Source organism: Catharus ustulatus, chromosome 2, assembly GCF_009819885.2.
Source record: "Catharus ustulatus isolate bCatUst1 chromosome 2, bCatUst1.pri.v2, whole genome shotgun sequence".
Lineage (NCBI taxonomy): Eukaryota > Metazoa > Chordata > Aves > Passeriformes > Turdidae > Catharus > Catharus ustulatus.
In genome coordinates, this window is record NC_046222.1 from 39,710,829 (window position 1) to 39,735,013 (window position 24,185).

At 38.5% G+C, this 24,185-nt stretch overlaps 1 protein-coding gene across 5 annotated transcripts in view; it reads left to right on the plus strand.

Moving 5' to 3' along the window:
- The first annotated feature begins 7,727 nt into the window (after nt 1-7,727).
- Nucleotides 7,728-24,185, plus strand: part of DEUP1 (deuterosome assembly protein 1) — a 47,084-nt gene continuing 30,626 nt past the window's right edge. For 3 of the 5 annotated variants that reach the window (XM_042779034.1, XM_033053250.1, XM_042779035.1), the window contains exons 1-6: nt 7,728-7,806; nt 8,782-8,846; nt 12,668-12,839; nt 14,181-14,276; nt 19,467-19,601; nt 23,297-23,410. In XM_042779034.1, the coding sequence (XP_042634968.1) occupies nt 8,803-8,846; nt 12,668-12,839; nt 14,181-14,276; nt 19,467-19,601; nt 23,297-23,410 (561 nt within the window). In that variant the 5' untranslated portion in view covers nt 7,728-7,806; nt 8,782-8,802. Of the gene's footprint in view, nt 7,807-7,938; nt 8,007-8,781; nt 8,847-12,667; nt 12,840-13,677; nt 13,800-14,180; nt 14,277-19,466; nt 19,602-23,296; nt 23,411-24,185 lie in introns of those variants that run through there. The other 2 variants (XM_033053249.1, XM_033053251.1) reach the window with 2 other exon arrangements.

A 24,185-nucleotide genomic window follows, 5' to 3' on the forward strand; every position in this document is an offset into this window, starting at 1 on the left:
TGCACTATCTGCAAGGTTACACAGTGGACACTGAGGAAGACCCAGAGCCTTCATCAGAAATGAGACCCCCGAAAGGATGAGAGACCCCCAGCTACTGGTGGAGCATGCGCAACACAACATAGTGATGTAGATTTTAGGAACAGAAACTAGGAGGGGTTTTCCAGACAATTCTATATTAATATGTATTAGCATATACTACATAAAAGAGCTTTTTAGCTTGATTGATTTGGTGTGGAGGGAAGGGCCCTATCTGTACTCCTGGTCAGTGTAACCCAGTCGGTTTTGCTTATGCTATATTCGAACCAAACCTCAATTATATTAAATCACTCACTGCCAAATTTTGTATCTACTCAAATATATGTATCTATTTTGATTGTATTCATTTTTATACAATTGCTGCTATTAAAGATTGCTGCTAAATTTAATTTTGTTTGAATTTAATTTTGTTTGATAAATTGGAAAAATCAAAGAATCCATTTATAACAAAACCATTCCCTGGATATACACTTTGCTGTTGGTATCTTCATTGCTTTGCCTTAAGACCTGATGGAGGTCAGGCTGAAGCCAGCAAGTAGCAGAAGGCGGAAGGTTTGAATGTACTAGTGGGGAAAAACCCCAGCTGACTCAGTCTAGTTGGGGCAGAGCGGTCAGCAAGAGCAGCTGCTTTGAGGAGAACTCTGCCTTATGCCCCAGAAATGCCAATGAGAAACTTGGCCAAACAACCCTCAAGCCATGAAGGGGCAAAGGCCTGAGTCAGTGTAGCATTTTTCTTGTCACACCTACTGTGTTGGATGAGGGAATACTTCAAGAATACCTCTCCAAGAATCTTTTGCTCTAAACAGTCAAACACCCAAAACAAGTGTATTATTCAGACATCTGTGTTTGTGCATGTTTGTATATCCAGGTGTCTGTGTCTTTCTCCATGTGTCCTGCACATTTGTCCCCACTAATTTGATTAGTTATCCTAAATAAAAAATAAATTGACCATGGTTTGAATCTGTCAGGTCAGTTAACCTTTCAGATAATAGCACAGTGCTTACAATAAAGTTGCAATGTACAGTAATTTCACGACTATACGGTGCACCCTTTTGACTAAAATTTTCCCCCGAACCCGGAAGTGCGCCTTATAGTCTGGTGCGCCTTATCTGATGGACAAAGTTGCGACATCTGCCACCCCGGAAGTGTGAGCTGCAAAGGGGGGGCGGTGCCACGGGAGCGCCAAGGCATGAGCAGGGGCGGGAGTGGGCGGCCACGACCAGCAGGAGTCACGTGGGGAGGGAGGGAGCCAGCACCAGCCCTGGCCCCGGCACAGGGGGAACAAGGAGCCGCCGGCCGCGGCGGGAGCGAAGAGCCACCAGGTGCCGCTGGCCACGAAGGGAGCAAAGAACTGCCGAGTGCCACCAAGCGCGGGAAGGCGGTGGCGCTGCCCCTGCAGCCGCGGGAAAGCGGTAGCAGTGGTGGCGGCGGCACAGCCCATGCGGCCGTGGGGAAGGGGCAAGATGGAGGCGCCACCGAGCCAAGCAAGGGATGGGCGGCAGGTCGGCTCCGCGGAGCCGCGAGGAGGAGCAGCATGGTGGCTGAGCGGGAACGACACGGCAGGAGTGCTGAGCCGAGCAAGGGACGAGTGGTATGGTGGCGGCGCCAAACCGAGTGAGGGACAGGCGCATGGCAGGAGCACCAAGCCAAGCGAGGGAACAGCACGGCGGCTCCGTGGAGCCGCGAGGGGGAACAGCACCGTGGCGGCAAGGAGTCGCAAGCGGGAGGCGGCCCCACGGTTGTGCCAAGCCACGCCTGCCGGCACTGGGGCGGGTGGGAGTGCCAGGGACCACTGCACGGGGAGGGCACCCGGGGTTACCTTTGAAAGCCTACACCGATCTGCGATAATTGTTTCCAAATTGTGCACCTGCCAGTAAACTCCACGATTGCAGGTTTCCGTTACTAATTTGTTACTTTGTTGCGCGTGGCACGGACCTTTGCGGCAAAAAAAGAGTTGCGCCTTATAGTCCGGTGCACCTTATATGATATACAAAGCTGTGAAATTTGCCGACTCCTGGGGGGTGCGCCTTATAGTCCGGTGCGCCTTATGGTTGTGAAATTACTGTAGTCTTATGAGATGGTGTTCGGGTTGGGAGGGAAACTCAAGGATTAAGGCTCCACCCTTAGAAGTAATTGGGTTACTCTGATGAACAATCCTCATTTTCAGCTTGTAGAAAATGTAGAGTATTTCTGCTAGCTCAAATTTTCTAGGAAAGCTTTGCTTGCTTTTGCTTTTTTTACCAGCAAGGTGAAGCAAAGTTTCCATTGCTGCTGGTGGTATTACACATTTGGATGCAGTTGGCCCCGCAAGGAGCACTCACACTAACTCAACTCTCATCACTGTGAGCTCCCAACTGTTAATCAGAACGGGATGTTCAAGGAGATGCAGTATTTACTCAGCCCAGACTCAGCCTTGAGCATGTAAATGCTCAGAGCAAGCATCTGCAGAAGGCAGAGACAGCAAGCAAATACTCTGCTTCTTTATTTGCACTCTGACTAGAATTATGACTCTCAAGGTCAGAAGGGTGAGTTTAGATATTAGGTTGATAAAAAGCTCTTTTCCCTTTCTAGAGAAAGGCAACAGAATGACAAAGCCAATATCCTACGCGCCTGCCTCTGAGTCCCCAGCAAATAACTCTTTACAGTCAAGTTAAATGGGGGCTTAACTTTTCCAGGCAAGCCAAATAGCTCAGGCCTCATAATGCACTTCTATCGAAGGTAACACAGAATACTTAACGGTTCTTCCACTGTACGCCAGTACTAATTCTGAAAATAATGGCATTCAGATAATTAGAAAACTAAACAGTGACTCCAAAGATAAAAGAAATAAAATTAGTTAAGGCAGAGCACCTGATCACCCAAGCATAACCTGAAAATACCATCTTAATATAACCAATATAGCACTGTATTCTATATTAATACATTCTTATGCAAGTGAGCAACGTGAACTCCCATGACATCTCCTCAATTGGTATCTCTGAAACCCCAAATGACAACTTAAATGTCAGCACTGTTAATTATCTCTCTACAAGGTATTTCAACAGAATATTCACATAATGTGCTTGATTCAAAAAAGAAAAGCTTAAATCTATGCAACATTACAAAACTTAAAATTATCTACTCTTCGGTCATTAAATTTAAATATGACCAAAAGCAGCTTGTACAATTGTTAGCATATCTGTGCCATTTAGAACTAAAACTGTCAAGCTATCATAAAATAATTTAAATTCAGAATGAAAACAAACCACAGTTTTGTTTCCTGTAATCCCCTCAGACACAACAAAGTCAAATATATGCTTCTAGAGTGTTTATTTTTTTTCTATAATTTGTCTATTTTAACCAGAATAATTTTTAATAAATTCTCATGTCAGTATGGCACAATATAGAAACTGAGGCATCTGTGGTAGGATATGTAGCAACAGATGAAATGCACAGTCTCAAATTTAACAGTCTTTTTTTTAATTGTAGACAAGATCACAGACAACAGACTATTTCATTTGACAAGTAAAAACAAGCTAACCAAGAAGTATTTTTGTCTATAGAGCTAGAAACCATCCACATGCTGTCAAACCATAAAATATTTTTATATTCTTATATTTTTATGCTTCAGTAGGAATAACTACAAAGGAAAGACTATGCCATACTGAAAGATGTTGCAGTAATGCTAAACACTATTATGAGTTTCCAGAAAAATATTAGCAGCAAGCTTTAAACAAGCAACTGTTCTTTTGTGCAGACAATATCTAGCATTATACAGATAAAATTCAACAAAGATCTTAGGTCAAAACAATGCTATGCAATGCTCCAAGCTTGGGTCAGAACGGCTGGGAAGCTGTCCAGTGGAAAAGCACCTGGAGTGCTGGTCAATGAATGGCTGAGCATTAGCCAGCAGAGTGCCCAGATGGCCAAGAAGGCCAGTGGCTTCCTGGCCTGGATCAGCAGTGGTGTGGCCAGCAGGACCAGGGCAGTGACCACCTCCTGTGCTGGGCACTGCTGAGGCCACAGCTCCAATCCTGTGTTCAGTTCTGGGCCCCTCCCTTCAAGAAAGACATTGAGGGGCTGGAGCGTGTCCAGAGAAGGGCAAGGGAGCTGGGGAAGGGTCTGGGGCACAAGTGCTGTGAGGAGCAGCTGAGGGAGCTGGGGGTGTTCAGCCTGGGGAAAAGGAGGATCAGGGGGACCTTATTGATCTGTATAACCCTCTGAAAGGAGGGTGTAGCCAGGTAGGGTTCAGTCTCTGTGCCCAAATAACAAGGGATAGGACAAGAGGAAATGGCCTCAGAGTTGCACCAGGTGAGGTTTAGATCCTACATTTGGAAAAATTTCCTCACTGAAAGGCTTGTCAAGCACTGGAACAGGCTGCCCAGGGAAGTGGTGGGGTCACCATCCCTGGAGGTGTGTAAGAGATGTGCAGATGTGGTGCTTGGGGCCATGGTTTAGTGGTGGACTTGGGAGTGCTGGGTTAGAGGTTGGACTCCATGATCTTTAAGGGTCTTTTCCAACCTACGTGATTCTATCATTATTTTTTGTATCCTTAGAGACTGACAAAGAAAGAGTGACTTCTAATTGTCACAAAAACAGGCCTAATGGCACCTTTATCTCCTGTCTGCATTCTCCCAGAGCACTACCCTTAATTTTCGAATTTCCTCTTACAGGGTAAATTCTTATAATTCTCCACTCCAAGGTTTCAGCCTGAAGTATGACATATCAATTGGTTTACCTAGCAAATCCTAGTAAATCCAAACTCTTTCTGTTCTTTCCTTCAGTGATTTCATAAGCTGCTTAAGAAAAGAGTAGTTTTCAGTTTAAACTAGAAACAAAATATTTAGAAACAGTGGTCTTCATCTATGTCTGTATTATATCAGGATTTATCAGCTCCTGCCAGTAAATTAGTTAGGCACTTTCAGAATCTTCAGGCACATTTTATGCCTGTCTCATTTTCAGAAGCAGAAATCCCTCTTGCAAAAGTTCTTTTTTAAATGTCATTCTTCTATTATTGCTTACGTCTTAAGGATCTTTTTCATAGATTTTATTGTCTCTCAGTGACTCCTGCATAGTTGTTGATGGATGGCTTATACTCAGCTTTTTCTTTTCTGTAAATTAAGTTGGGGTGTCCATATGCATTCAAACTAACACACAGAATGCAATTAATAAACCTTCATAGAGCTGCTATGAATCCATCACATAAATATCACTAAAATCATGTGGCTTCTATGCTAAAGAAATGAGTTTGTTTCTTATGAGAACTATGCTGAGCTTACTGGAACAAAATGTTCAATCAAATCTGTCATCTGAGATTGCAAAGTAAGTTGTGAATATATCCTGTAAATACAATCTGTATTTAAATACACAAATGCACTTAGCTTTTACCTGCTGTAACATATTGCACTGCAAAACCAACACATGTTGAAGATTTCAAGTGATAAATAACTAGAAAGAATAACTAGTAGGTATATAATCATTTACCACTGAAATTATATCTAAATTATGCTGCTTCTTTAACACCACCACTTTCATTCTTCTCTGAAAATATTCTATATTGAATTGTGTATTATTGCTTTAGTATTAGCAAGTCTGACCCCCTAGGTACAGAATCCCACATCTTGACTCGTTAAATTTCATCCCATTAATCATTGCCTAACACTCCAATCTGAGATCCCTCTGCAGAGCAGCTTCCCAGATAATGCCTAGTCCCCCTTGTTTTTTTAAATAGATCAGTGTTGTACCTTGCCTCGTTTGACATTTGTTCACGCTCCGTTGTGTACCTGCCCCGATTTACTTTCTTTTTGTTCCTGCAGAAATGCATTTCCATGAATTTTAATCTAAAAGCCGATTTGAAATTAGCTTTTTTTTTTTTTTTTTTTTTTTGACTGGCTGGCACAATTTGTAAGGCATGTTCTCTAAAGTCAACAAATAACAGTTTTGAGTCTCATAAGACGAGCTCTAGTCAAGAGATGATGTGGATGAGCAAAAGCAAATAGAAAAGGTCAGCAATTTGATATGGGATTTTTTTAATATAGTGGAGGAGATATTCGGATATACATAAGAGAGTTAGAAACACAACTCCAGCTACTGGCAGTGTAACTGTCATTCTAAAAAGCTTTGAAAATGTAGATAAATAATTTTAAAATTATTTCCCTGTATTTTTTTAAGTTGCCCCCCTCCCAATTCTATTTAGGCATGACAGATGGAAGTTAAATTTCTGAATAACTGATTACCACTGAGAGAGGGTAAGACGGGGAGGAAATTAAAAGATATACACTGGGAATAAGGATGAAAAGTTCATTTCAAGTGAGCAGATGAAAAAATGGAAATTTGCTGGCAGTCTCATTAGAAATTATTTCTAGTATATACTACCTTAAATCATCTTAAAGCTCAGTATTTAACATAAATAACCCCAAATTTCACTATTTTAAAAAAAATCTCAAAACTATTTCAGTTATAAGAATTTAATTATGTTTGAAATGTTAACTCAATTGCAGTAAGTAAATAATGAAGAAAAGTGTAACAAAGTATTAAGAGTGTAATGAAAAAAACTTTTTCAGGGCTTGGAGTGCATAATCTGGTCCCACAGCCTTCTCCTGTCATCCTGCAGGGCTTGGCTACAAGGGAAAACTCTTATTTTCTAGAATGAATAGGCAAACCTCATCAGGGAGTTCCTATCACATGTGCTAGGTGACCCTGCCTTGGCAGGGGAGTCAGACAAAATGATCTCCAGAAGATATCTCTAGAGGTCCATTCCAGTCCTAATAATTTTGTCATTCTGTGACTTTCCTGAAACTCTGCATATAATTTTATTGTAGTCTCTTATTAAAAAAAAAAAAAAAATTAAAAATCCTATTTCACAGTTTGAAACAGCATTTCTGCTGACACAAAAACCATCTGCCATAGCACAGTATGTAGGAACCCAATGAAATAGATTATTCCTTAGAACTGGTACTAAAACTGCTGTTCACTTGGCTAATTTCAGTAACCATATTAAGAAAAACTAAGCCAAAGCTGGATATGTAGTGCACAGAAATAAACTAGCAGGTTCTGAAAGTGCTCCGTGAAATTGTAGGACAATGTGTGCAAAGTGAATTAGACCATCCTGGTAGAAAAACTCACTGGTATTTGAAGGGATGTAAACTCCCCGAAATTATTACTGTAAAGAGCTGAAATAGCTGTGATTCCTGAAAGCATTTTGTTGTTCAGTAAAACAGATTGAAGGCCACAAGAATGGAAAGACATCAGGTCAAGGTCGCTAGCAAAATAATGTGAACATCATTTGAAGCCCTTTGACAAAAGCATAGCTAGTCATTCAGGGAGGAAAGGGTAATGTTCAGCCTTTTCACTATCTAGTAATAACAGTGTTTTAAGGGAAAGAAAAAAATAAAATAAAAAGCTTTGTTTTGCCTACTGATTTCTTACATTATGTTAAAGGAAAAGCACATGTTCGTTACCCCGGGTTAAATTTTCCCACGGTGAAATTCACTCCAGCCTCCTTCGGATGGACCGAGGGACGCGGGGAGTGACCGCAGATGCCCGCACCGCTCCCCCAGCGCCTGTCGGGGCCGGTGTCCGGCCCTGCCCCGGCCAGTCCTGCCGTGGCCGTGTCCCGACCCTGCCCCGTTCCTGTCCCGGCCGCTTTCCCGCCTCTCCCGCCGCCCTCCGCGTTACCGCGGCGACGGGCGGGAGCGGCGGCGGGACGCGCTGGGGCTGGCCCGGCTGCGGGGCTCGTACCGCGGCCACAGCGGCAGCGGGGCGGCAGGAGCGGAGCGCGGAGCACGGCAGGTAACGGGAGGGAAGGGGCGGCCGCGGAAGCCCGGGGGTGCTGTCCGTGCCCCGTTCTCCTCAGGGGACCGGCACAGCCAAGGCTGTCCCTGTGCCGGTGTCACCTCAGGTGTGGATCTCCTATGGCTGGTCCTGTGGCAGCATCGCCTCTGCTGCCTGGTCCCTTTTCAGCCAGTGTCCTTTTGGCAGTGTCACCTCAGGTGCGTGCTCCCTGTGCAGCCAAGGCAGCAGTGCCATGTGCTATTACCCTGGGCTGTTTCCCACAGGCCTATGGGCCCTGGTACCCGTGCGCTTGAGAGCCCCACTGCCCTTGCCCTGGAGGAATTAGGGTGTTTCATGCTCCCCCGTCACCCGTAATGTTCCTGCATGCAGGCAGGCATGCCCACACGTCCTTGTGTCCTGCTGGACCCGCAGAACAGGACTGTTCTCAGCAATAGCATTGCTCTGATCCTCCTGCCGAGGTATTTGAGGGTTGCGTGTCCCAGACTGCATGTTCCAGGCACGGGAGTGACTAGATAGAAATCCGAAATTGTGCTTGAGGGCAGCTGTAGCCTGGGTGGAGGTTAATCACTGTGTGCAAAAGTACAAATGTTTGATGAACACAGTGGATCTATGGCAAATTTAGATTCACATGCTTCTGAGTGTCTTCGCAAATCACTTGACATGACACAACAGGGACTGATCAAAAACCAGTTTCCGTGTGGAGACCCAGGGCTAGGTTCAAGCTCAGCACCACCTCTGGTATCTCAGTGCTGCACCAGGCGGGAGAATTGCTGTCAGAGAGCTGATCTTACTCACCAAGGTTTTGTCTTGCCCATTCTGTAATTAGAGCTGCACTCCCCTGTCCTTGTTGTTTGCCATAAAGAAATTTCATAATATGAAAGGAAAGCATAGAACTATCCAGTTTGCACTACTTGGCTATGTAAATGAATGCATTTAAGAATCCGAATTACTTGATTTTTGGTGTTTTAACAGGTTAAAACAACAATCAGTGTTATGGAGGAGGACTTAGAAGTGTTCCAGGAGCAAGATGTGACTAAGTATGTAATGATTTACCATCTTGGGAGTTGAATATATGATGGAGTTGAATTATGCAGGTTTATTAAAAATGTGAAACACAAAATATTAATGATTTTGGAAGGAAACTTGTTTCTCTGTTTCTTCTGCTTTCTACACAAACTGGAGAAGTTGTTGCTAATTAAGACAAGACATTACTTTGGCTAATATTCTGCTCGCTGTTTCTGTTAGTTATTTAAATGTTTAAATATTCATACCTGAACCAAGGGTGGGGGGGTGGGTAGAAATGAAAGCTATGTGAGGTTTTATTAAGATGTTAAGAAACGTTATTTCAAACTTTTTTTTAAAAGTACTTGAAGTTGCTAGGCTACAGCAGTATAAACTTACATATCACAGCTCTTAAAACATTAAGAATCTTGAAAACAAGATTCATTGTTAAAGCTGTAGCCTTATTTTGCACAGATAACAACTACAACTGTTCTCCCCAAGTATTAAGTGCACTTTTCATAAGTACACATAATATTTTTTTATTTTTACATAATGTAAGGTTAGTTCTTGTAATCTTAATCTAAAATATGTTAGTATTTAGTTAATCTAAAAAATGTGTTAGCACAAAGTCTTTCTAAAGAAGTGAGAACCTGAGTAAGATTTGATGTAGGACCTCATCCCATTCAGCATCTTCAAGGAACACACAAATGTAAGAAGTACTTCTGCACTTAATGACTTTAACAGAATATTCATCCATCACAATTTTGTAAGTAAACTTAATAACTACTTTTCAAGTAAATCAGTTTATTCTGTCATTATTACCACAAAACAGCACAACATGATATGATGCACATTAAGCCTAAAAGTATTTCTTAAAATGAAAGAGGCATGATCTATTATACTTTATTCTGGTCCAAGAAAGTTTTTAATTGGATTTAAAAGTGTGCTGTGTCATACTGAAGAATAATGCGTGCACTTTTCATGATAGATATAAATTGCTGCAGTAAAATATTCTGATCAGTGTGCTCCCTCTCCTTTTTTTTCCTTTGAGAGAATTCTTTTTTCATGTCATAGTTATATGATTTGTAAAAGTAGCCATATAAAAACTTGAATTAGAAAGCCCCAAAGGTATTGCTATTCTTTGGCTACAAGTCAGAAGCCTATTTCAAAAATTCAAGATTCTGCCTTGTCTTTAATCAATATATGAAATTTCAGGCTATTGCAGATGAATCATAAACCATAATTCTTGCTAGCTAGTTATTTCCATTAACTATACAAAGAATCTGGAAAAATAGTTTAGAATACATCTTCACTGAAGGGAAACAATTTCACTCTATGCTGACAGTATTCCAGCGGTAATGCAGGGCCTTTAAAATTTGGGAAAATGGCTGAGTAATGGTGGTGAAAATCATGACAATTACATTCCTGCTGCAAGGGCTCATAAATCACAAATTATCTGTCCATAGAGGTGTATGATTCAGTATGGCTGAAAGTTGTTAAATAAGTTAGTTGTAGTTCTTACAATGGAACTTTGGGGTAGAAGATTCTATCACAACTGGTTTGTATATTTCCTATTTTTAGAGCCAGGTTTGCAATAATAAAATTAATATTGACTGTAGAAGCTGTGGTAAATATCCAAACCTAATGAATATACTATGTAAGATTGAATAAGTTCTGCTTGTGTTTGCATAAATATGGCTATACTTATTTTTCTATTTGTGAACAAATGTAAATAATAAGGGAAGAAAGTAAAACGTCAAGACAGACAATATGAACCAAACATTTCTTAAATCATCTGCCTTTAAATGACAACTACTCTATAGTGTATGGACAATACCATTGTTTCTATGTCTGTTAGGAAACAATCAGAAAAATACAGACCTGTGCAGAAGTCCAAAGCAAAAGTGAATAAATTGAGCTAAAAAGGTTTTACTAGTGCAAAATTTGTTTGTGATGAAAAGGCCTGGAGGTGGTAAAACTTTTTATCTGGATTTTTGTCTAAATTTGGAAACATTTTGTTTTACATGAAGTTAAATAGTTATTAATGACAGTAGAATATGACTCATGTCTGTTTTCATTTATATGGAGAGAGAATAAAAGAAGACTAAGAGCTTGCCTATACCACTTTAAAATGAGATAACTTTAAGTGTTTTGAGCTGTTTCAAAGTAAATGAACCAAAAAAACCATAGCTGCCATTTGCTGAAGTCTTACCATGAATCCATTCGATGTATGCATTCAGCAAACTGGGAATGCTGAGTCCTTGTGGGTAGAAAACCCCATGCGTACATCTTTGCTTATAAAAAATTTTGTTCTCTATGTGTTTGTTTACATGATGTCTTAGTAAACAAAAGAAACCACTGCATTCCATATCCAGTGATCAAAATAAATTCTCATGACGGTGGTGCCATATAATCAGCCATATTCTGAGGGGGCTAATTAGCACTCTTCAAAACACTAGTGGACTGAAGCAATAGCTACTGCAGCAAGTAACATCTCTCTTCTAGTGGGTGGGGGTGACTGCAGATCTGTGTTCAGTACCAGAGCCTTGGTACTGAGTAGTTTTGGAAGTAGAACAGCAGCAGTAATGTACAACTTTACATACATATTTCCTTTTGCAGCTGCAAGTGTGCTTAGAGGATCCGGGTAAGGAATTATAGAAAGTGAAGATAGACTGAGATGATCTCAGCTTGTTCAGAAGTGATTTTTCTTTCGACAGCTCCCTTTTATATAATAATGGCTGTAGGTTCAAGAAGCATGCAAGAACTGTTAAGAGAAAATCTTCTAGCAACAAATGCAGAATTTGCTGCGTTTGCAAATTTGCATTTGCAGGAAGATCTGAAAGAGGCAGATGAAATTGAAGAGTGAAAGGTGTCAGCCATGGTGGATCTGAAAGGGTAATCTGATGATCTAGGCTAGAAGTTGTGTTCATACCGGCATAACAATATTTAGATTATCCGTGTGACACACCAAAAAGCAAATACCTGTTTCTGAAGGCTGAAGTCACATAGCTGAGTCATTGCTGGTGGTTCACCAAAGTGTTGCCATGTGACATTGGAGGAGGCTGGAAGTGCACAGGTGTTTACAGCAATATCAAGGAAAAGGTAGTCTTGATGTAGCAGGTTGACCTGATTAAGCAGTACTGGATATCTTCTGTTTTCAAAATTTCATTTTATATTCCTCCCAGAGGCAATCAAAGTTTACCCATCATTTATGCTACTTTTGAGATGGGTTCCAGGCACTTGGGAGATGGGTGTTTTTCTTTTGAGAGATATGCATCACTTGCTTGCACTTTGGCTGTTGTCCTCCTGGAATTCATATTAAATTTCAAAACTGCATTACCAACAGTTTTAACATTAAAAAGTAATTAAGATTTATGTGTGCATTTGAAAAGTCCTTCCAAGTTTAACATTGATACCGTTACCGTTTCAAAGATTTGGGGATGTAAAAGAAGTTTTAAAGAATTTAACTTTAAAAAATCATGCTAAATTTTAATTATTAAATTTTAATTATTAAATAAATCTAACAAATTCACTCAAATTTCCTGTAGCAATTAGCTAAACAAGGGATGTACACAATTTAAGCACCAAATAAAAGATTTGTGATAAACCCATATCCACATTAAGGAGCTGTTTTTTCAGTTTAATGCTGTCAAAAGTTGAGCATGCAGGCAAACTCAAGATTGATTTAGTGAGGTTCCACCTACATATGAAGGCATCATTTACCGTTCCCATTTCTTTCTGTTGTTGGAAAATGGTTAGTTTGATTACAATTAAAATAGAATTGCAGCAGTGTAAATAAAAATTTGTTTTCTCCCCTATTCTTTATTTGAAAAAATAAATCACTTTATGTTTTTAGAACTTCTCCGTGTGAAGCTGAACTTCAGGAATTAGTGCATCAAATTGACATCAAGGTAAACAGAAAGCAAGTAGAATGGGAAAGAAAGATGAGAGCTTTGGAAGCAAAGATGGATATCCAGGATCAAGAATTAGCAAGTGCCCAAAGCAAACTGGAACAAAAAGGTCAAGAGGTATTTAAGAATATCACATTCTATTGAAAAAGTATTTATTCTGGTAGTTTCTTGTTAGTATGCTTTAAATTCTCTATAAGGAAACTGCTTGTTCTATCATGTAAAAATACCAAACATCTCTTAAAGGTCACTAATTATCCTTAGTGTTTTGTTCTAAAGTGTGCTTCTCTTCTGAAAAGTGATTGTAAAAATGTCATTGAAAATCTCATATTTCTTCTATTTCCCTAAAGTCTGCATCAAATATTCTTGGGTAAGCTGCTAAAAGATAATTTGATGTTTTTTTCTAAATGCCAGCACTTCTCATTTAATCAGAAATTTTAAATGAAAGAATGCAGTTCAGAAAGGTTCCAAAAATTATCTTTGTTACTCCCATTTATACCTGATTTTTAACATTTTACATTATATACTGTCTTTGTATGATAATTTTATTCATTGTGTCAAGACTTGAAACTCATTACTACTTAGACATTCTTATAAAACTTAAAGCCCCATTGTACCTGGTGTTGTCTGTACTTCACAGTCTTTTCTGCTGAATAATTATTCAGAAGCATCAAAAATCCTTGCATAGCATTCAGTTCTGGTTCAAGCCAGCTGAATTTAGGTGTTTACACGAGGGCATCCGTGTGTGAGCTAGGTGGCTAAATTGCCTGTGGGAGTTTTGAAAATAGAGTGAATCTCCGTAATGAGCAATTAAGAACTTGCCCTTAGTCCCTGCAGTCAGGGAAACCAAGAGAAGAATTCATGTAGCCCATCCCCAAAGCATCCATTTCTTTGCTGTACGGAGACATTGCCTGAAATACTATAGCATATTCTACCAACTTTCCAACTTCCCTTCCAGAAAAGCACAGGTGCCATGTATGCTGTCATACTTCTTAGGTCTCTGTGAAACTCAGTAATAATTCGTAATATCACAAATGGCACTGCACTTAGGGAGCTGAAATGAGTCTACAGTGTCTTCTGGTAAGTGGTACATAAATACTGGAAGGTAATTTGTATCATTTTATAAACCATGCAAGGAAAATTTTCACCATGGGGGACTGCATAGTTGGGTTAAAAAAGCTTTCAGAAATGGTCTTTCATGACAGACTTGTATAATATTATGATTAAATCATAACATCAGTGTGCAATGAGATTTTTTAGTATAAAATCCCTAATTTGATGTTTACACAATCTGGGTCTGTGGTATGCAGTTTTATTATCAAGTTACTGAATTAATACTTACTTTTAATATCTCTCCTTAAATCAGTGGTCTTATTTCAAAGTTTCAAATTACTTTCCCAAAAATTACATATTTTGGAAAATGTCAGAAAAAGTACATGTGAATGCTTATTCTAACTGTAGGTGGGACTACTTCAGCAAGAATTGGAAAACTTACAGAAAACTAAAAATGGAATGGCTCAGAGTTATGAAACTCAGCTTCAAGCACTGAAAACTGAAGTAAGAAAAATGTCAGTTTCATTATTTTGTGATTGCAGTACAAAAAACTTATAGATGCTAAATTATATAGATGTGCCGTTATGGATTTGGGAAAGATGAATTGTGTCATACAAATGATGATGGCTGCAGCTTCCTACTAGGCTCCGTTATAATTTATGTACTGTCATGTGGAAACTCTTTGGATGGATTTTTGATGTGGATGTGACATCTGTTATGAAGACAGATACTTGATTTCCTAGCTTCGAACTAATAAACTAAAGCCTTGGTGAACAAATAAAATAGATAATTGGATTCATGCTAATATGAGTCTGATGCACGTTGGGGATTTTAAGATTTAAACTGTGCTTATAATGTCTTTGCTATACTTTTTTCTGGTTCTAGTTTCTCTGATTTACTCAACTGTTAAAGTGGCCCGATAGCTTTCCATAAGGTATAGATTTCCATTGTATCAAACTGGAGTAACCCACATTCTGATGCTGGGAGTTTGTTCTGACTTTATTTATTTCAGAGTGTTCTTGCAGCCCAGAAAGCCAGTTGTATCCTGGGCTGCATAAGAAGAAATGTGGCCAACAGATTGAGGGAGGTTGTTCTCCCTGTCTTTTCTGCACTGGTGAGCACCCCCTGCAGTGCTGTGTCCGGCTCTGGGGTCCCCAGAATGAGAAACACTTGGACCTGTTGGAGCAAGGAGGCCACAAAGAAGATCAGAGGGGTCTGGACTGTCTCTCTGGTGAAGACAGGCTGAGAGAAAGGACAAGGGTTTTAAGCTGAACGAGTGCATATTTAGATTGTACCTGAGGAACAATTTATTATTTTTTTCAGTGAGGGTGCTGGGGTGATGCGACATTGGAACAGGTTGCCCAGGGAAGTTGTGGATGCCCCATTCCTGGATGTGTTCAAGGCCAGACTGGATGGGGCTTAGAGCAAGCTGGTCTAATGGAAGGTGTCCTTGTTTACAGCAGAGGAGTTGGACTAGATGATCTTTTAAAGGTCCCTTTCAACCCAAACCATTCTTATGATTCAGTTTGACTGTGTTTGCTCTGCACCTGTGTTTTTGTTTCTTCAGTATTTTCTACTTCAATTATGAATCTAAATTCTTAGCAAAATTGAGTTGATTCTGTTCCTCAGATATTAACAACTAAGGTACACAACTCTGCATTGTTTTTCCTACTACTTTTCTGTTCCCTTCACTGTCTCCTACCAGAGACATAGAGTTATAATTCAGAATTTCCAGTCGCCACAATTATTATATAGTGATATTGGATTGCATAAATTTGATATCAGTGTTTTCATTTAGAAGTGATAGTATACCTGGGTCCATTAAATGAATAAGTGTATTACTTATTTTTAAGGTTATGTTGTCTTTAATTTATTTTTTATTTAAACATATGAAAATGGGTTTGGAAAGTGCTTCTGTAAATAGGCAGTGAATGCTTTGTACAAAACAAAGGCTGTTTTGTAATTAACACTTTTAATCATTTGGGAAAGTAGTTAGAAATAAAAACTGATTTATAATTTACACAAATTACAGAAAAGCATCATCTTAGCATGATTATTGAGAAGATAAACATCACACAATCAAAAAGTGTGACATTTTATGCATAAGTAGTAAGGTATCTTTAGCAATGCAGAGCTATCCTCAAAAACATGGTAGAGCTCGCTTTTCTTTATAACATTTACTGCAATATATTTCACTTCTTGATTTTTTTTTCCCATGCTGAAAACGGTTGGGTATATGTTACAAGTTGTTGCTAATATATTCACTGAAATTGAAACTTCTGAAATTAAAAGTCCAGGTCATTTTTCATAAAGACTTTTATTTTGGAGTTTTTAATTACCCTAAAAGTCCTTTCCATGAGCAAATAGAACCTGTTTTTTATTTTTTTAAAGAACCGACATTTTCTAACCTACAAGATTTTCTCTTTAAACCTGGTTATATTTCTTGCCCAAATTCTGCTTTTTAGTTACCACTCAGTCGACTTAACCTTTCTTTGAGTTTCTTGATTGCTTTTTCTTCTATCTTTATGAAAGAGCTTTGGATTTCTCTCTTAAGAATACCCATCACTTTCCCGATCCATGTCCCTAAACATTTCATTCTCTCTCAGTCATCCTATTTATTTTTCTAAAAGTTCCAGCACTGATACTGTTTGCATTTTATTTTCCAGTCCCCATTCCTCTCCTTTGACCAAACCATATTTCTTCATGAAATATCCACCTCATTCACCTTAACTAAAAAGAAAATTGTCAAATGCCTATGTTAAGTGGCCTGCCTTGATTCTCTATATGATAAATAGAAGTCTGCCTGTCAGAACAATTCCTAGCACCGATGCTAGACAGTAGGACTGTCCCAGTCTGCTCCTCCAGCTTTTGCCACATCTCCTTAATTATCTTTCCTGAATTACAGTGCTGCAGTGTCTGCAGTGGAATGACTTTAATGTCCCCATTTCTCAGCTACACAAACCCATATCTAAAGTATAGACCTTCTGTGACAATATGAATCTTCACCTTATCTCCTTTGATTCCCTTCCTTTGGTTCTTTTTCTCACTTGAAAGTTATACCACCTTCTCAACTGTAGAACCTTTCAAGCTACAATTTAGTTTTGCACAAATTGTGTGTTACTATTGACCAATAGCACTGTATCTTTCTCTACAGACTTATTCTTAAAATCCTTCCCAAGATTTATTCCTTCCTAATCTTGACAGAAATAGTAAGGACCACTTTTTGTAGCTATCAGAATGCTAGGCTATTCAGAATGAATTTCTTTTCTGTGCTCCTGTGTGCTTTTTACTCTTGGTACTGCTAAAACCAGATATTTAATGAGCAGTATTCCCTCTGAATTGATTGTGTGCCTGTTGAATGCAGTAAAACCTATATTTCTCTTGTATTAGGGAATTAATTCCCAGTATGTAACCTGAAACTTCTAGGCCACATTGTTGCATTCATTCAAACATACAGCATTTCGTCATAACTAAATAGCAAAAACTTCTGAGGTTCATCTGTATTACTTTGGTCCTTTTTTTTTTTTAATATATTAACATCTAGTTGTTATTCTCACTTTGAAAGTGATGGAAATCTCTCAGCAAAAGAATGAGGATCCATTCTTGCTCTAAGAAGTTTGCAACTAATTCCCTCACATAGACATTTAAAAGCTACATCTGAGCTATTCCAGGCTCCCTTTAGAATCACCAGAAAGAAAAAAGAAATGGACACCCCCAGAATACAATTCATGTCAGTGTATGACAAGAATTTAAGACAGCTGAAATGACTAAGCATTTACAGGCAACTTTTTCTGATGCAAAGTATCTCAGGCTTGTATGTCTAACTTTCAGAAATCTAAACTAAGGTGAATTCTACCTCAGAACTCACTAAAATGTCTCCTTTTTTTTTAAACACGTATGACATGCAAATAAAACAACTTGGACCTTTTAAAGCAAATATCTGGCCTTAAATTGAAGGATTTTTCACTATTAGTCTAGTTTCCAGTCATCATAACATCCAGACTATAATTTACCTTTAATATCCTACTGTCATTAAATATCTAAGCTTCAAAATAAATTTTCTCATTTTGGCCACTCTGTTGCATTTTAGACTGATTTACTGAATTGTTGGATCCTGTATTTCCTAGCCTTTTTAGTATAAACATTCCAATACCTATCTTATCTGAATTTGGTCTTCCTAGGCAGTTCACATATGCCATAATATATTCAAGAGACAAACTGTTATTTGAGAAAGGATATCTTTCTTCCAAGGTCAATGAGTTCCATGTTGTTTCAGCCTGGATACTCTGACTCATTTTAAATATTTTATCTTAACTCTGTTCTCTGGCAAAGTCAATTTCAAACATAGGCAGCTTCACTGCAAGACTTCTGATTTGGTTTTGAAGGCGATAACTCAGCTCTGTATGCTGATGTTACAGAATTGCTATTCAGACATTCCAAGCTGGTGAAATCTATGCCTGGGCCTTTTCATATAATGGAACTTTCTAGTCCAGGACAATCTGTCTTCTCGTCATCTTTTCAATTGGTTTTTGCTGTCCCATATTAAGATTCTCAAGCTCATCTTAAATGTGTCTAGGCAGTTTCCAGATTATTTTTTAATTTGTTTCTGTTCTGTATCTTCTGGACTTGTTTGGCCGTGTTTGTTATCTGAACAGACCTCAATTGCTCATTCAGTGTTGACTCAACAGGATTCCATTCCATTTCCAAACAGTAGTTCACTTTGAGCTGTTGATCTCAAAAATATGAGATTTTGTGGATTTTGTCTGGGTGTAAAAAAAACTTTATGTGAGAGTCAGATTTTTTTAAAGTCATATATACTTAAATGTAAAGGAACTAAATGACAAGAGACATCATCAGTATTTACTGTAAGCTTCTTTTCTGCACAATATTCTTCCCAAAGGTTTTCACTCAACTTTACTCATGACCATATTTTTAGTGTTTCCTTTATCACTATCCTTGGGTTTGCTTTCTTTTTTGTTTTTTTTTTTCAAAACCAAATGTACATATTCCTACCCAACAGCATCACTTTCCTGTATCAAATCTGTTAACAGGTACTAGACAGACCCTTTGTTTTGTGCAGTGTAGTGATGTGAAAACTGTTTTTACTGGAGAGGCTGGTCCTTCTCCTGGTACCTTTTCTTCTGTGCCTTTTACTCCTAAGCCAGGCTTTCATGGTGACATCAGCAGGCAGTGTCTGTTGTCTGTTTAGTGTCTAATTCAGAGACCCAACCAGAAGAGTGCAATCATGACACACATAACATTTCAACGATTATGATCATAAGAAAGGAACACGCAAGTTTAGAGTACATTAATGATGATCTTTCATTCTGACTAGTGAAGCACCCTTTAAAAATGTCAACACAAGATGGCAGTAAACAAGTGTAGAACATTCCATATGAACACTGTAGAGGAAATTACTCTGTGGGTAACAGTGCCATGGAGAACTGCAGTAGAATTAAGTAGCTGTCAAATGAACTCATTTGAACAGTTAGTTAACATTTGTATGAGAGCTTAGTCTTGTTCATCTGTGATAACTTTTTAAATTGATTTTAACTTTGTTAATTGATTTTTTGTTACACTGATTAAACATTTAGAATGCTAAAGCTGCAGTTGGTGATTCTAGTTTGAAGAAAATTTTGGCCATGCAGTCATCCTTGATAGATTCTGCATGTTTAACTCTACTTTTGTTTTTAGTTCTCAAAGTTGACACATAGTTACGAAAAGCTACAGTCACATCACTTGAAACAAAAAAAGCTCGAAAGTAGAGAAAAATGTGAGGAAAACTTGGAGACATCATCTAACCCAAGGAATTTATATGTGAAACTGGAGGTAAGAATAATTTGTCATTATATTTTAATTTTAATATGCTTCTAGATCTAATATTTGATTTAAAATCGTAAGCTTTATTTCACTTGTAATTCTACAAAAATTATATAATTGTCTTTGGCAAGAATAGTTCTTAATTTTAATATTATTTAATACCATATATTTTTGTAAGTGTAACTATAAATAAATTTGACTGTTTTCCTGATGAATAGATGTGTACTGGATAACCCAATCTCTTGAGGCATGAGAGCTTGTACATATGCAGGATACTGTCATGTAATACCTATGATTAATTCAAGTTTTATAGACCTCAGGACAACCTTGACCACATTGGACTGTATAGAAAAAATGATTGAAAAACTGCTTGTTACACAGACATTGTGTCAGCCCCCATTTGCCTGAGGCAATCCATGACCTTGACCTCAGTGCCTCGTTTCCCTAGGCAATGTATGAGGTAGGATTAGGCACTTAAAAATACATCCTCCAGAATCCAGCATACTGACTGGGGACTAGCTAATAGATGCTGAGGACAGGAATCAGTCATGTTCTCTATACCTTTGGATACAGGCTGGATTTTAGTGGACTTATTCTTGAATACAGGAAGACACTGATTTTTGATCATAATTCCCAGCCTTGACTTCTCAGAGGTTACTTTATGACCTGCGGAATAATGAGGTATTTGTTGGGCCAACAGGAAAGTTAGGCAAGATAGAGAACCTGTGGAGAGTGTGCCCACAAGTGCTGTGGAGAGTGTACCCGCTTTTCTCCAAATACTCCTCTGGCTGCATTCTCTGGGGCACAAACTGATATATTATTTCTTAAAACTCAGCAATAGAATCTCTAGTTATGCTAATTTTTGCTGCTGCTTTTTTACCTATCCAACAAATTTCCTGGTATCCTGAGCTAAATGAAACAACTTCAAAAGGAAGAATTCCAGAGCTTGTTGACAAATAACGTTTGTCTATTAGGTAGAAAGTTAACATGGGAAGATTACAGCAATTTCACGATTACAAGCCGCACCATTTTGACCAAAGTTTTGGTGGAAACCCGGAAATGCGGCTAGTACTCCGGGGTGGCTAATATATTAACAAAAATGTGATATCTGCCCTTACCTGGTACCGTGCCAGTCCAGTCCCGAGCAAAAATGGTTTGAAATCCATGGTTTCCCGGTGTTCCGACGTTGAACCAATCGGAGAACAGATTATTGCCCGCCTGTGGATGGCGGCATTACTGAGGGGCGGGGAGTGTTATCGGGGTGAGTTCCCTCGGCGAGTTACCTCGGCAGTTTGATAAAAGTGTGTGATATTTCTCTGTGCTTTTTTAAGTGTTTTCAGTCTTGTGCGGCTGAGCGGCTGGCCATGCTCGCGTGGATCAGAGGAGGGGCCGGGCCAGACCAGGCCGGGCTGTGCTCGCGCAGATCAGGGGAGGGGAGGGGCCGGGCCGGGCCGGGCTGTGCTCACGTGGATCAGGGGAGGGGCCGGGCCAGGCCGGGCTGGATGAGCGGGGTGGCTGTGCCAGCTGCTCATCCGCATGGCTGAGCGGCTGTTTAAAGGCAACACGGATCCGTTGGGAATGCTCACAGAATAACCACACTATTGTTCATGTCTTTTAAGGCTTGTAAATAAAGGGTATGCTGCCACAGCTATGGTCTGTGTCTTTTTTCACTTGGAAATAATGTTTCCAAGGTCGGCAGTAAGCCAGTAAGCCCCGGCGATCCTGGGATTCTGTTACTAAATGACGACTTTGTGAAAGTTGACTGTGAGCAAAAGTGCGGCTAATAATTGGGTGCGGCTTTTTTGTTGACAAAGACATCAACGTTTCCGGCACACCGGATACACGGCTTATACTCCGTGCAGCTTGTAATCATGAAATTACTATATATTTCAGGTTCTGTCTTGAAAGATTTTTGTACCAAGTCCTCCACTTATGGGAAGAACAGTTGAACCAGTAATCTGATGAAGCATAGGGTGATCACAAAATTCATATTTTCTCTGTTCATTCTTTGTGAAGAGCATAATGAAGTATTGTGTGCTCCCCATGCTTACTGGGCTGGGTGCTGTAGGCAAAGCAAGGGGAGTGGTACCAGTTGGTAAGGGAGCTGCTTGCCCAGCTCCTAAGCATAGGGAGGACTTATACATTTATGATGTAGATTTATGGTGTAGATGATTTGGATACTTTGAGGATTTTGCAGTCAAGAAATTCAGCTCTAATAGATTTTACGTAATTTCCTATTTTTAACTCAAAGTAAGCAGGGTCTTAGGATCTGTATTTTGGACTTGCCTTTTATGTTATTCTATAAAATATAGGACTAACTTCTGCAACCTCCAGATTCCTGTATCTACATTGATACATCCCAGCTCTACATGATGTTGGCTATCTTCCACATGGAAGTTCTCACCGTCAGGAAAGCTACAATGCTTTGGACTGCAGCATAGCTGCCAACATCAGCTACAACAAGAATAATAAATGGGTTGTATATCTATCAGTGATATATCACTACTGTCAGCTAATTTGAGAATAACCTTACTCAAGATTAAAATGTGAAAATAATGTAAGACAGTGCTATAATTTGATTAATTATGCAGTATGAAAAATGAGTGCTTGGAATATATTCAGCAAATTCTAGTATTCAGGAAATAATTACTGTGCTGAAAATCTACTAAGCTCAGCGGTGCTTTAGTAAGGCCTTGAACCTGCAATCCTCATTAAGTAGTCTGAAACTCCATTTGTATCTTTGTATCATGTTTTATAAAATAGGAAAACATTTATTGTTTTATATGCCAAAGCAGATATTAGGAAAGCTATGAAAGAAGATTTATATTAATCTATGTTGAGAAATAGTCAGGGTTTTTTCAGTAGCAAAAAAACCCCCCATATTGTTTTAAATTTCTGGAATATGCCAGTTTAGCTTAATTATAAAATATCATCTGTCTTTTTGGAACAACATTTCCATTAATTTTCAATATATAAATCAGTGTAGTGTTATTTTGCTAAATATTCAAACTAAAAGAGCAACAACTCTAGTAACTGCAGTTCTGCGTATTTTTAGGAAACTGCCTTTAAAATGTATTTGTGAACATATAAGGTTTGGAATGAGTTTAAAGCAAATTCAAATACACTATAAATATGAATGTAAGTGCAAATACAAAACCAATATTAGATAAATCTAATATAATATAAATTCTTAAACAGTTTTTTGTTTAAATAGGTGAACTCAGAACCTGAAGCAGCAATTTTAAAGAGAGCAAGAAGTAAAATGTATTCAATGTAGATACTGTTCCATTAAAAACAAAGGCGAAAAGTGAGCACTTTGTGTCTGAATATTAAGGGTTTGATTCCCTACTGATTATCCTGCTCAACACTGATATAGCTTTTAAGTCACAGGAACTACTATCCAATAAAATTTGTGTATCATAGTGATAACTAAAATGTCTTATTTTACAGTTTTTATTAAATTATTATGTTTACACTCATAAGATCAATAGCCCTCAGGACTGGGTCTTTCTCTGGTGGGGATGACTGGATGGCTGGTTTATAGACTTGGTTTTCTTTCTTACTCCTTTCAAAAATTATAGAAAGACTATGTATTAATTAAAAAACTGGATATTTCTTAGAATCATACAAATTACAAAATTCTTTAGATTGAGGAAAATAGATATTTTGTCTATATTTACTAGCCTTGTTTTCCTGTCTTTCAGGAATTTAATCCAAAGTCACGAGAATGGGAGAAGAATGGGACAACCTGTGTAAATGACCCTGTGGATGTAGATATGCAAGCAAAATTACTGCCCGAGAAATGTAATTTATTTCAGGTAAAATTCCTGCCTTCTTACTCTAGAAAGAAAATTAACTCTTTGCTCACTTTAGAGCTTACTTTAACTTAATTTTCAAAAACTAAGTTTATGGTGAGTCTTACCATGCATGTGTATATTGGTAGTGAATATATGGTAATGCAGAACCATACTGGAAGATCTGATGAAACATGCAGGTTTTTTAATTTAATTTTTTTCATGGAAATGGGAACATTAATAAGGATCATGATGAAAATGATAACATTTCTTTAAAAAAAAAAAAAAACAATTACAAAAACCAGTGAATGCTCCTTGCTACTTTTTAGGTATATTATGGATATACTTTTCCATGCTATTTACTAATATGCAATTAATTGTGACAAATTATTAAAAAGTATATATTAAAAAGTATGCTATTTACCAAGTAAATAGTGCATGCCATTAGGATCTTGATGCAAGTATAAAGTTCCTTGAAATCTGATAGCCTTCATTTTTTTTAAGATCATAAATATGTACTACTATCATTTATGCACAAAAACGAATTTATATATGCTACTCCAGAATCACTCTTGGAGTGGCACTTAGCCCTTTTTTTTCATATTTTTCAGTCTTCTAGTTACCATGCAGTTCCTTGGTTGACTTCTTAATTCTTTTTTACTTGCCAATTTGCTTATTGCTTTTTTAATATATTTTTACAATTTCTTCTAATCCAGAAAAAAAATGTTATTTAATGATGTCATGATAACATATCTTTCTCTTAAAAAAACAACAGAAAATAACTTACAAATTGACTGGG